The 12,503-nt window shown below is 35.0% G+C and overlaps 2 protein-coding genes across 2 annotated transcripts in view; both read left to right on the top strand.

Moving 5' to 3' along the window:
• LOC135840759 (uncharacterized) overlaps positions 1–12,503 on the top strand; it is a 272,818-nt gene that overhangs the window by 250,671 nt on the left and 9,644 nt on the right. The window lies entirely within an intron of this gene.
• LOC135840701 (uncharacterized) lies at positions 4,184–7,347 on the top strand. Its single transcript, XM_065357350.1, has 4 exons — positions 4,184–4,505; positions 4,626–4,784; positions 4,941–5,279; positions 5,378–7,347. The coding sequence occupies exons 1-4, from the start codon at positions 4,403–4,405 to the stop codon at positions 7,213–7,215; spliced, it is 2,439 nt and encodes an 812-aa protein (XP_065213422.1). The 5' UTR covers positions 4,184–4,402; the 3' UTR covers positions 7,216–7,347.

Below are 12,503 nucleotides of genomic sequence, written 5' to 3'. Positions count from 1 at the left end.
GGTATTCGATTTGAAATACTACTTGTGATCGAAAAAGATGTTGAAAAAAAGGAGAGTACTCTTGGACTCCAAGCATCATATTCGGTTTTAGCCCTTCAGTGCTCTCAGTCGAAGCTGGCAACACTGAGGGCTTAAAACCTAACATGGCATTTTCATCTTTTTTTTTTTTGCAAATTGAGAAACCAGCCATGGGAGGATTGAGATATTGTATTTAAACCCAAAGACTTTGATTTGATGAAAATCAACGAGTAAATTATATTTTTATAATTTTTTTTTTAAAATTGAGGGCTGAAGGTGCATTGAGATGGTCTTTTATTATATTATATTATTTTTTTTTTTTTAAATTCTGATCAAAATTGAAGATTTTTTGCGCCCCCAGGGATGCCATGATGTTGTTTTGAAAAGTAGGTATATGTAAGGCTAAAAATATCTTCACTGTGATTTTTTCAAATTTTTTAATGGCAGCTTTCAGTGAAATTTATTTTCCCCAAAAATCTTTCTTTTTTCCCCAACATATTTGAGCTCTTATCGTATTCTTTTTAGCCCAACAACTGAACCATTTTTAGATGCGGTATCATTCAAGCAAAAATTTTCATCACATAAGCTCCATCTTTGTACTAAAGCCTCCTTTCTGGCCTCAGCACCCCACTTACTTTTGGTCATCGGCAAAATACGTCTTTTTTATTTTATTACCCTTCCTCTTCTCTTCCTAATGAAACCCAGTAGGTATCTTGGTTTATATTTCAATTTGTGTGTTATTAGTACTTGGTATCAATATGTTACATTCTATGACAAACATCCGATGAATTTTTAGCAATTATTTTCGCCAATTCGATTCATTTGGTATCTATTTCTTAAAATTCAAAGAATACCACTTGTTCGCGTATGTAATTATCGAAGATTGCTCATCTAGAATTAAATAACGTAGAGATTAATCGTTTATACATGTGATAATGCTCTGTTAATTATCTGCTACTTGGAATGTAATTATTGAAAAAAAAAGAAGTTTGGTTGTATGTGGCTACATAGTAAAAATTGATTTATGGCTGATGGTTGAATATGTGGGTAATATTTTGACGCGGTTAATTATTTCATTGATGTTCTACCTGGATTGAATTTTTAAGAATCTATCGTAACAATAGATTCATTGTATCGCTGATATTTTTCAATTTACATTTAACGCTTTAGTTGGTTTCAATAGCAATGAAAAGAATGCTGAAAAAAAACAGCTACGAGAAGTATAAGGCACTACAATTCACAAACTTGGTGGTGGTTTTAGTTTTTAGAAAAATCTATTCTATTCAGGTAATGTAGAATAGGTTCATAAAAAAAGAGGAGAAGAAATAATAGGGAAATAATAAAATGAGGAAAAAAAGTTGTAAAACATGCTAAAGGTCGTGGTGAAATGGTAGGCTGTAAAAACTCTGTATAATATACTAATGCTCTTAAAGGTCAAAAAATCTGGCGCCAGTCGGTTTGCCCGAATAAAAATATATTGTACGAATTGGATTACTTATATGTATAAATTTATTTGATAACGTTACATATTATTAAAAAAGCAACGTTTATAAATTGACCTTTATTTGGTGTAAAGCTGCGCGATATTACACTCATCGGCCGTCGACGTTGTAGCGAAACATGTTCGAGTAATTATTATTTTTAAATTGTTGTAAACAAAATTATACTCCTATCTGATGTGTTGAAAGCTGTACTACATATAGTGCGTGGAAAAATACGAGGAAAGTTTTGCCTATAAATAGTTGATTATTCGGGCTTTGAGAACTGGGTGAGGGGGAATGGTCTGAGTCTAAGGGTTGTTTTTAGAATTGCCTGTCATTTCCAAGATAATTTCTTTTTGTTTAAATTGTCCTTTTTATCGATACATATGTCCACTTTACTTGAGACAATGTTGCCAGTTTTAAAAGCTCATGTTAGAAGAAAACTGAGACGAAGGTTAAGGTATGAAGGGTGAGGATTTCGGTTCTTTCTGGAGATTCAGGTAGAAAACAAATTTTTAAAAAAGGATCAAAACTGTGTTTGATGGGTCACATTTTAATCACGAATATTTCTTTCAAAAGGTGAAACCATCTGACTAAATAATGAATTATTTATCCAGCTGCAAATACGTAAAAAATCGGGGAAAAAATTATTCGATCTTTGCTGAAGTGTGAAAAAAATTGGAACATTCTTCTCGTATTAGGAGCAAGTCAGTTTAGCATTCGACAACATGTACCTACCTACACTAAAAATTGGAAATTCGCATTTCTAGCTCGATTTTGGACATTTCTCAACCCAGTAGACGAAATTATTCTGCACACTAAGCTTTCAAAAAATGCCTTTTTTTTAGTTCTTTTGGCCTCCAAGATCTGATTTTGGAATTTCTAAAATAACTTCCACACCATAAGTTGTAAATTTACATGTACAAAAATTTGATCTTTTGCGATTTTCTAAATGTGTTTCCTTCATCGTTCGTATTTTTCTCACAATTTTCAGCTCTTTTTCAGCGATGAAACTTATGCTTAAAAAAAAAAGTATTTCGATTACGTTTTTTGCCCTGCGAATGATTTTCTTATTCTTCAGTTGAAATTCAACGTTCCAACTTCCAATATTCAATATTTTTATGAAAATTTACCCAAATTTTGAGATTGCTGATTGCTCGTTTTCGGCTTGAAAGCTGACAAGATATCTCTTGAGGTGTCAATCTCCGATTTGAACCAAAGGAGTCCTAAAACTGATATCAATTCCTCAAATCCAAATTCACAATTTACAGCCATTCTGGAGCCTCCAGCGTGATTTTTCAATTTCTCCAGAATTTTGTATTTGTTCCAGAAGGCGTGAATATGAAGTTGGATCCACATTTGAGCCGATTTTGGAAGGGACACCTCAAGAGTGGGGTTTTGACCAAATTTTTATATCCATAGGGTAAATGGTCAAAAATCAAAAATTTTCCGTGTGTGAGGAAATTTTCGAAATTTGTGCGAATCGCTGTATTTCATCCAGATCTAACCCCCCGAGGGCGAATTTAACCATTTCCAGCCATTCTGGAGCCTCCAGCGCGATTTTCAATTTCTCCAGAATTTTGAATTTGAGCTTCATTAAGGCGTGAATATGAATTTGAGAAGCTAAAAATCGAGATGTGTGTTATACTCGAACTTTTTAACGAGTTTATCCATATTCGAGCCGATTTCAGCAGGGACGCCTCAAGAGTGGTTTTTTGACCAGCCTTTTTTATAATAAAAATACTTATCCAAAAAATCAAAAGTTTCCCGCTTGCGAGGAAATTGAAAAACCGCGCTGGAGGCTCCAGAATGGCTGGAAATGGTGAAATTTGGATTTGGGGAATTAATGTCAGTTTGAGGACTTATTTTGATCATTTTTAATTCCCCAAATCCAAATTTCGTCATTTCCAGCCATTCTGGAGCCTCCAGCGCGATTTCTCAGTTTCTCCAGAATTTTGAATATGCTTCAGAAGGCGTGGATATGAAGTTGGGCATCTAATAATCGAGTTGTTTGTTATACTCGACTTGTTCAACAAGTTTATCCATATTTGAGCCGATTTTGGGAGTGGCTGGAAATCGCGCTGGAGGCTCCAGAATTGCTGGAAATGGCGAAATTCGCCCTCGGAGGGTTAGTTCTGGACGAAATGTAGCAATTCGCGCAAATTTTGAAAATTTCCTCACACACGTAAAATTTTTGATTTTTGACCATTTTCCCATAGGTATAAAAATTTGGTCAAAACCCCACTCTTGAGGTGTCCCTCTCAAAATCGGCTCAAATGTGGATAAACTCATTGAACAAGTCGAGTATAACAAACAACTCGATTTTTAGCTGCCCAACTTCATATTCCTTGTGAGACTTGATTAAAAAATCAAACTTTGAAAAATTCAGCAAAATAATCACGAAAAGAGTGTTTTGGGGCAGTTTAACCCTCGATGCACTTTTTATTTTGCCCTTGATTATTTTACATAATTTTTAAAATTTGATTTTTCACTCAAATCTTGGTTAATTCGTTCCAAGGGAATTTTTTCTTTGGTATTTCATGTCAAAAATTGTTATTTTGATACAAATGTGAACAGTCATGTTTTTTGTGGTGAGGAGGGGGGGGGGGGTGTAGAAAAACCGAAAAATCCCGTTTTAAAATTTTTTAGCCAACTTTAAAAAATCAAAAAAAAATATGTCGAGTATTTGGCTTTTTTTAGCAATGACTGAAGGCAGGATGGCTCTGGTTTTTTTTTTCATCGGTGACGTCACTGTTTCACGCTCTTTTTGCTGTTGTTGCTATTCGACTTGTTATCTATAACGACATAAACTTTTTTCACCTGTGTTATCTTCTTAGTTCTTGTTTACCTGATCTGTGCTCATACACCTGTAATTAATTTATCTCACATGTTTGAAAATCGAGATGGAACGTGTTTTTTTCTCCTGTGCTGATTGCGGCTCACAATACCACTTCAAAAATAGCTTAGTGAAACATATAAAGAAGCAGCACCTCGCTGTTTCCTCTGGTAAAAAATACTCTTTTCTCTTGCTCTCGTATAGTTCTCATATGGTTCTCATATGAAATTACGATTAGAAATTAATAAACTGAAACAATTGTCAAATAATAAATAAAATATTTTTCTTAGGTAATCGAGCTAATAAAAACTACAAGAAAAAGGAAAGCAGAATTATTTGTGCATGTTGCAATAAGCGATTCAATTTTTTTCGTCAATATTTTGAACACCTCAGAGATGCCCATGAAATTAACATTGAGAAAGAAACAGAAAGATTCTCTAATGAAGAAGGTTTGTCAACATTTTAACTTCTATATTCTACAATTCAGTCTTTCTTCAGTAAAATTGTGACGAGAAAACATATATTGATACATTCTGTTGAAAAATAAAAATCATATGTATTGATCTCATTCAATAAAATTATTCATTTCGATATCTTTTTGTCAGGTTTTGAAGCCTGGAAAAAAAGTAAGGAAACTGAAACAGCGTCTCAATTCGTGAAAGATTTTCAAGCAAAGAAGCAGAAAAGCGGTGACTCAGTAAGCTGGTATCATTGCCATCGTTCATTCAATTTTCGGTTACATCGTAAGGCTGGATTTGTTTCAACTAAGAAGAAAACTAAAAATCTCGGAACAAATAAGTTGAATTTTACTTGTCCAGCTCACTTCAAACTGATTCGTAAACAAGATGGCAATTTAATAGTAGAATTTTACAAAACTCACATTGGCCATGAATGTGAAGTACAGCGAATGCGTTTGCATTCTGATGATCGTTATACTATTGCAGGTAAATTTTACACATTTTCGTATTCAAAGTTGAAAGTTCAGAAAATCATTGGTTTGTTTCAAGTTTGATTCAAAAGTTACCTTGCTTTTTCTGTGCAGGAAAATTGAATCTTGGTGTTCCAGCTACTCACATACTGGCAAATATTCGTAATAGTTCGTCAGATAATTTTGAAGAAGATGAAAAGCTAACTCGACTGCATCTAACAACGAAAAAAGATATCCGAAATATAGCTACAAGTTTTGATATCAATAATCCGCTTCAAAAGCACAGCATTGATTTTCAAAGCGTTGAACTATTTTGTTTGAAAATGCAAAAGATGGAAGAAGGTAACCCCATTCTTTTCTATAAGAAGCAAGGAGAATCGTCAGATGTATTGAAAGATGAAGATTTCGCATTGGTTTTCTGCTCAAAATTTCAAAGAAGAATGCTTACAAAATTTGGCCATAAAGCAATTTGTATAGATGGTACCCACGGAACAAATGGTTACAAATTTCAATTGTATACAATTATTGTGTTGGATGAATGGGACGAAGGAATACCTGTGGCATTCGCTATTTCTAACCGAGAAGATGAAGACTTTTTCAAGATTTTTTTTGAATCTCTGAAAAGTGAAGTAGGAGATATCAGTACAGAATTATTCATGAGTGATGATGCTTCAGCTTTCTATAATGCCTGGGTCAAAGTTATGGGAAAACCTAAACAAAAGTTACTTTGCTTATGGCACGTTCACAAAAATTGGACTACTAACAAAACTAAAATAAAGAAAGAAAAACGCAAAGAAGTAATGAAAGATCTATCCGCAATTGCTGAGGAGTTGGATCCTGAAAATTTTAAAAACGAATTCGAAAACTTTATCAAGCAGTTGGAGAATGATCCGGACACCGTAGCTTTTGCCGCTTATATACGAAGAGCTTATTACAACAACATGCATTCATGGGCAAGATGTTTTCGAAAACATGTACCTATTCAAACGAATATGAATCTTGAAGCTTTTCATAGAGCTTTGAAATATGATTACCTCGGAGGAGTAAAATGTTCTCGCATTGATAAACTGCTTTATGCGTTAATGTCTGTTGTTAGAGATAAACGCTATCAAAGAGTGATTAAAAAAACGAAGAAAACTCCTTACAAAAATATTTCAAAAATCATTCAAAGTCACCAGAACAGTGCTAATATTGATGATATACGGATCCACAACAACGAAAATACTTGGATTGTCAAGAATAAATACGTAGTTCATCGAATAACAAATGTTATTTCAGCTTGCTGTCAAAGAATATGTAAATCTTGTAATATATGCGTTCATATGTTCACTTGCTCATGTTACAATAATGCAGTGGATTACAATATCTGTAAACATATTCATGCCTGTGCAGCAAAATTTTTCACTCTACCTGCAGTAGACGAAGATCAAGTCATTGAAGTTGAAGAAATTGTCATCACTCCATCTCAACTCGATTTTGAACTTACTGAACCAGACCTTGAACTTACTTCATCACAACGTAATATTGGTCCATTTCAAGCAGAATTAGAAGCTGATGTTCAGGTGGAGTCTTCTTGTTTAAGAACAGATGCCGAAATAAAAAATGAAATTCATTTGAAGAATGAATTGATACAAGGCTTGATAATTCGCAATTTACCCGTTGACAAGGGAGAAGAAATGATAAAATTACAAGATAGAATAATTTCTTTGTATAACACATATTCTGACTATTCGTTTGCTAAAAAGCGTGTTGAATCTGGTAAAATAGAAAAGCAGACCTTCTATCCAACTCGAAAAAGTACAGCAAAGCCAAAACAGAAGTTTCCTCGAATCTCTACTGCAGCAAGAGAACTAATCCAAAAAGGTTTTCAACAAGGAACAGATGAAGTAGTTCATGTGCACAATGAATTAGATCATGTTTATCACAACTCCACTACCACTAGTGATAACTAAAAAATTATGTACGTAATAATTTGATTTCCAGTGTGCTAAGCTGTTCTAATTTTTTAATCGTTCATGTTTGTTTAATTCGATTACTAGTGTGCTAAGTTGTTCCACTTTTGGAATCGTTTATTTTAGTCTTAATTTGATTTTCCAGTGTGCTGAGTTGTTCCAATTTTTTAATCGTTCATGTTTGTCTAATTCGATTACTAGTGTGCTAAGTTGTTCCACTTTTGGAATCGTTTATTTTAGTCTTAATTTGATTTTCCAGTGTGCTGAGTTGTTCCAATTTTTTAATCGTTCATGTTTGTCTAATTCGATTACTAGTGTGCTAAGTTGTTCCACTTTTAGATCGTTTATTTTAGTCTTGATTCGATTTTCCAGTGTGCTGAGTTGTTCCAATTTTTTAATCGTTAGTCTTATTAATATTTAGTTTACTGCTTTAATATTTACGAAAAAAAAAAACAAAAAAAATACAAAACTACAATAACGTAGATTTTCAATTTCAAACACCAAACAGCAGAAAAAGATAAAAAAAAACCATCACAGAAAGAGCAGTGATGTCATAAAGCAAAAAGAGCGTGAAACAGTGACGTCACCGATGAAAAAAAAAACCAGAGCCATCCTGCCTTCAGTCATTGCTCTTTTATTTTAAAATTTGCAATAGTTAATAACCAAAAAATAATGTTTCCAATTTCAGGAACAATATCTATCGATGTTTTAAAATAATTATTGGAGGAAGAAAATATTTTCATAAAACATATTTGACACAAAAATGGAAAATTATCAGAAATTTCTCACCAATTTTGACTTTTTTCTTCGTTTTTTCCATCGTTGGGAGGCTCCCTATTAGGGAGTCTACTCGAGCGTCAACATTGTTTTGAGTACTAAGGAGAGTTTTTTTCTCGAAAAAAAAAGATATACCGTACCTAGGTATTAATTATAGGAAAATTCTGATGAAAAAAATGGTGATTTTTTGGGATGCTTTTTATTGTTTTAATAATGAATATCCTTCGACATTTTTTACTTTTTAACCCCTCCCCCTCAACACATCGACTTGGCTTCTTTTCTGCCTCCTATTTAACGACGAGATCTCTTGTCTTTAGTTTCTTGCAAGATATAAAGAAACATCACCGTATCCACTATTCAGTTCTCCGGTTAAAGAAATTGAAAAATTGTCATTTCCAGCAAAAGATGAAAAATTTTCATGTACGTGTATGTCAAGTTAAAAAATAGGTACCTACTACATGCGTAATTATGTCCATGTAAACGCGTTCACTGTTCACATATTGTATGCTATTTCAATAAAAGAACACTCAGAATTTCTGACGAAGAAAAATGTATTTTTTAACGATGTCATATGTCAACACAGTGAATATTCCAAAATGCCATACAGTGGTTTACAAGACATCCGACACCAGACACCAGACAGTGAAAGATTGGGTATCTCTACCTTCGACGATGGCATTTGAGTATCATAGTGAACTGGAAGAATACGATATGTACCATATCGATGATAGTCAAAAAGGTAGCTGAATGTATTTTCGATAAAATTCATCGTTTCATTTACACCTCAACCCATTCATGATTGGTTTTCACGATTATAATAATACCTACATATACCTAGGATCTCAGATCTGGAACCTAGAAAACGCGAATCATCGGACAATCGTTAATAGAAAGTTTTTACTACATAAATCAAAGGTAATGAAGTGCCCTTCTCCTCACCATTTCGCTCTTTTCATTATCTATAGGTAAAGGGCGCTTGTTATCTTTACAAACATCCCGTCGGTAATATATTACATGTGACACGTTAATACATAAAAGAGAGATAAGATTCCGTTCATTTCGGGAAGTTCTCTCGCGCGGCTGTTGGTCCTCTCGTTCTCGTCGTTTTCGTCGTCGTCGTCGTCGTCGGCATTTACAAAACTGGTTGCAGCTTGTACGGCGCATAGGACCCGTTGTGTTATTTACCGATTTTCATCCTAAGCTCAGGTACAAAAAGAAACCTTCAGCTTCTCAGAATTATTGTTAAAATAGTACGGTTACTTTACAATATAAGCGAGAAAAAGTCTAAATATAACAAAAGATTTCAATATAGAGCGACGAAGAAGAGGTGGTTTTTTTCATCTTTCCTTTCAAGAAGGTTCTAATTCGGTGGCGCGGTCGTACTTATCCTTCATTTTAGACCTATTATACGTATCATTGGGTGTCGAGAAAATCGCGCAACGCGCAACATCTGGTCCAAACGCAGATTTTGTAGCAAAAAAGTCAACCCTTGGCGAAAAATTCGCTTTCGAAGTCTTTCATTTACGTATTCTTCTTCCTTTTTTTTTTTTTCATCTTATACGTAACACTTTTGGCAAAAAATCTGCACCTCTTTTCGGCACCGATGAAAGCGAATAGCGGGGGAGCGTGGACTATTGTCCATAGAGACACTTTACCGAGAAGAATCTTCTCAGAAGTGTACAGGATATGCGAAAATGGAACATCCACAAATCGGCGAAAACAACCTGCAGATAATTAGCGTTGATTTTCAAACAATCGACTACAGGACATAAATTGTGGTACGTCGCAGTCGTCTTCGAGTCCCCTGGCATCGATGCGACGATGGTCTTTGGGTATAGAGAATAAATCAATGGACGTGTGTTTAGTTAGAAAGGCGGTACCGAGAATTATTTAAAGACCTAACAAACGTTAATCGATAACGTGAAATTAATTCGAGCATTTAGAAGAAACGTCAGTCAATCTCAACGATCGAAAATTAGGTTCAATGCGCTACGTAAAATATATGTACAAAGTGGAAAAGGACGTACCCAAGTGCACAGCATTGATTCTCGTTTCGCCTTATAATATGAAATAGAACATACAATAAACTGCTCGATAACACCGAATTTACCTACCTACAATATTCGGAATTAATTTAACGGCGAAACTAATAATCGATTTTAACAATAAGAATATCGAATATAATGTTCGTAGTACATAGTATAGTGCTTTTTAAATTTAAAGGGGGAGCGTGTACGTACGAGACTATAGTTGGGGTAATGGGGTATGGTCGTATGGGGTAAAGAAGGCTAATTCTTACCCTTGACATTTTTACTGCTTATAGTGTACCTATTTTAACAACGATATACGAGGTTATTCACACGAAAATTTTCATTCAAATCGTCTACGAAGTGAGAATGCTTATTTTGCTCTCGATTTATGTCAGAACACTATTACCATATTTCCGGAAATCATCTATCGATTACACTCGTATCTTCCTGTGGAAAACATTATGATTTTTTTTTTTAAATTGTAGAATTTCAGAGAGTGCAGCAAATACGAGGGCAGCGTTTTTCAAATTAATTTTTTTGGAAGAAATAGTCTTATATTGTAATAGGGCCCAAGCACGGTCCAATTTAAAAAAATCACGAATAAAAAAATGAAAATGAAAAACTGCGAATCTTGAATCTTGATTTTCCAAGCGGCCCAAAATTTTGGATGCTGAAACAGGGTGTGCTGCCTTTCAAAAAATGACCTTCCCTGTTTTTTTTTCGGTTTTGACATAATATATGTAATAGCTAGATAATTTATATTTTTATGCCAGGAGCGCTGAATTTTGAAAACTTGAAAAATTTTTGTTCAATTCTTCATAATGTCTGAATATTGATACTTTGGAAAAAATATGCGATAAATCCTCTTCATTGTGTTGTGTTAAAATTTCAAATAAAAAAATGACTTAGGTCTGGCATTTTGATATTTTACCTATCATATTCTCTGACTACTCTACAATCCACTCACTTAAAAGTGTTTACCCTACTGAAATTTTTTGCTTACCAAAAAAATCATCCGGCAAAATATAGATGGGACCCCGAAAACTCGAAACGCATGATTTCAATATTTCAAACTTGCACAATAAGGGGCTGGAGCCTCAAAGGGGTGCACCTATTTGTGAACTTGGTTGGTACCGAAAAAATGAAACGTGGTCAAGAAGGGTTCTACCATCAGATACCAATTTTTTTTTTTGGGGGATTTTGCTGAGATTGTTTCCAGCTGAACTAAAAAAAACAGCTGAAAAATATCTGCGCAATGACGAGTGATGGCGCCGAGAAGTCGTTGAGAGGTTACCCTCACTCCAAAATTTAGTTTGATATTTTTTCCCTCAAAGCACCCATGCAACCTATCAAAATATATTAAAATTTCGTGTAGAATCCGAATATACCTACTATTAATTTTGAATTTCAACTCTTCTGTGCCTCATCACCATTCCATTCAATTCCTAGCATTATGCTAACTTTTAAAAACTTGAAAAAATTACCAATCTTTAGAATTTTTACATGTATTGAAGCGGACTTTTCGATACCAAATCTTACTTATAAGAACCTGAAACAAAATTACTAAATTGATGAGAGGCCAGACAGATGGGCTGGGCCAATGATCTTCTTTAGATGTCAGACAGGGAGACAGATGACCGTGAGGGGCTAGACAAGCTGGTCAGTGGCCTTAAAAAGCCACACAGGCAGGTCAATGACCTTAAGAGGTCAGACAGTCAGACAGACAACCTTGGGAGGCTGGATAGGTAGGTCAGTGACCTAGACAGTCCAAACACATGGGTGAGTGACCTTAGAGACTAGACAGACAGAGAGACTGGCCTTGAAAATCCAAACAGACAGGTCAATGACCTTGAGATGACAGAAAATCAGACAGACGACCTTGAGAGGCTAGACAGATGGGTAAATGACCTTCAGTGATCAGACAACCCCACATACGACCTTGAGAAGTTAGCCAAAAGGTTCAATGATCTTCAGAGGACGGACAGATGGACAGACAGACAAATTCGGGAAGCCAGACGGGCACGCAGACAATCTAGAGAGGTCAGACAGGGGACAGACGATCATGAGAGGCCAGACAGGTAGGTCAATGACCTTAAGAACTAACACGCTGACATACGACCTTGAGAATCCGGACAGACAGGTCAATGACCTTAAAAGGCCTGACAGGCACACATACGATTTTGGCAGGCTAGATATGGTAATTCAGTTGCCTTGAAAGTCTAGACATACAGATCAATGACCTTAAGAAGCCATACAGACGACCTTAGGAAGCCTAGATAGACAATTCAATAGGCTGAAAACCTTTTTTTTTGAAAATAATATAATTATTTTATTGGTTAATATTGGGAACACGATGTTTTGTGTACCCGCTCCCACCACCTCAACGTGTGGGAGGCTGAAAACCTAGTCCGGATGATCAGATCTGACCAGACCTGATCAGATCAAATTTTGGTTCGATGACTCGGGCCTTACAGACACATC

This window comes from Planococcus citri, chromosome 3 (genome assembly GCF_950023065.1).
Source record: "Planococcus citri chromosome 3, ihPlaCitr1.1, whole genome shotgun sequence".
Classification (NCBI taxonomy): domain Eukaryota; kingdom Metazoa; phylum Arthropoda; class Insecta; order Hemiptera; family Pseudococcidae; genus Planococcus; species Planococcus citri.
The sequence above is the reverse complement of the archived record's forward strand: the minus strand, read 5'-3'. Positions and strand labels throughout refer to the sequence as shown.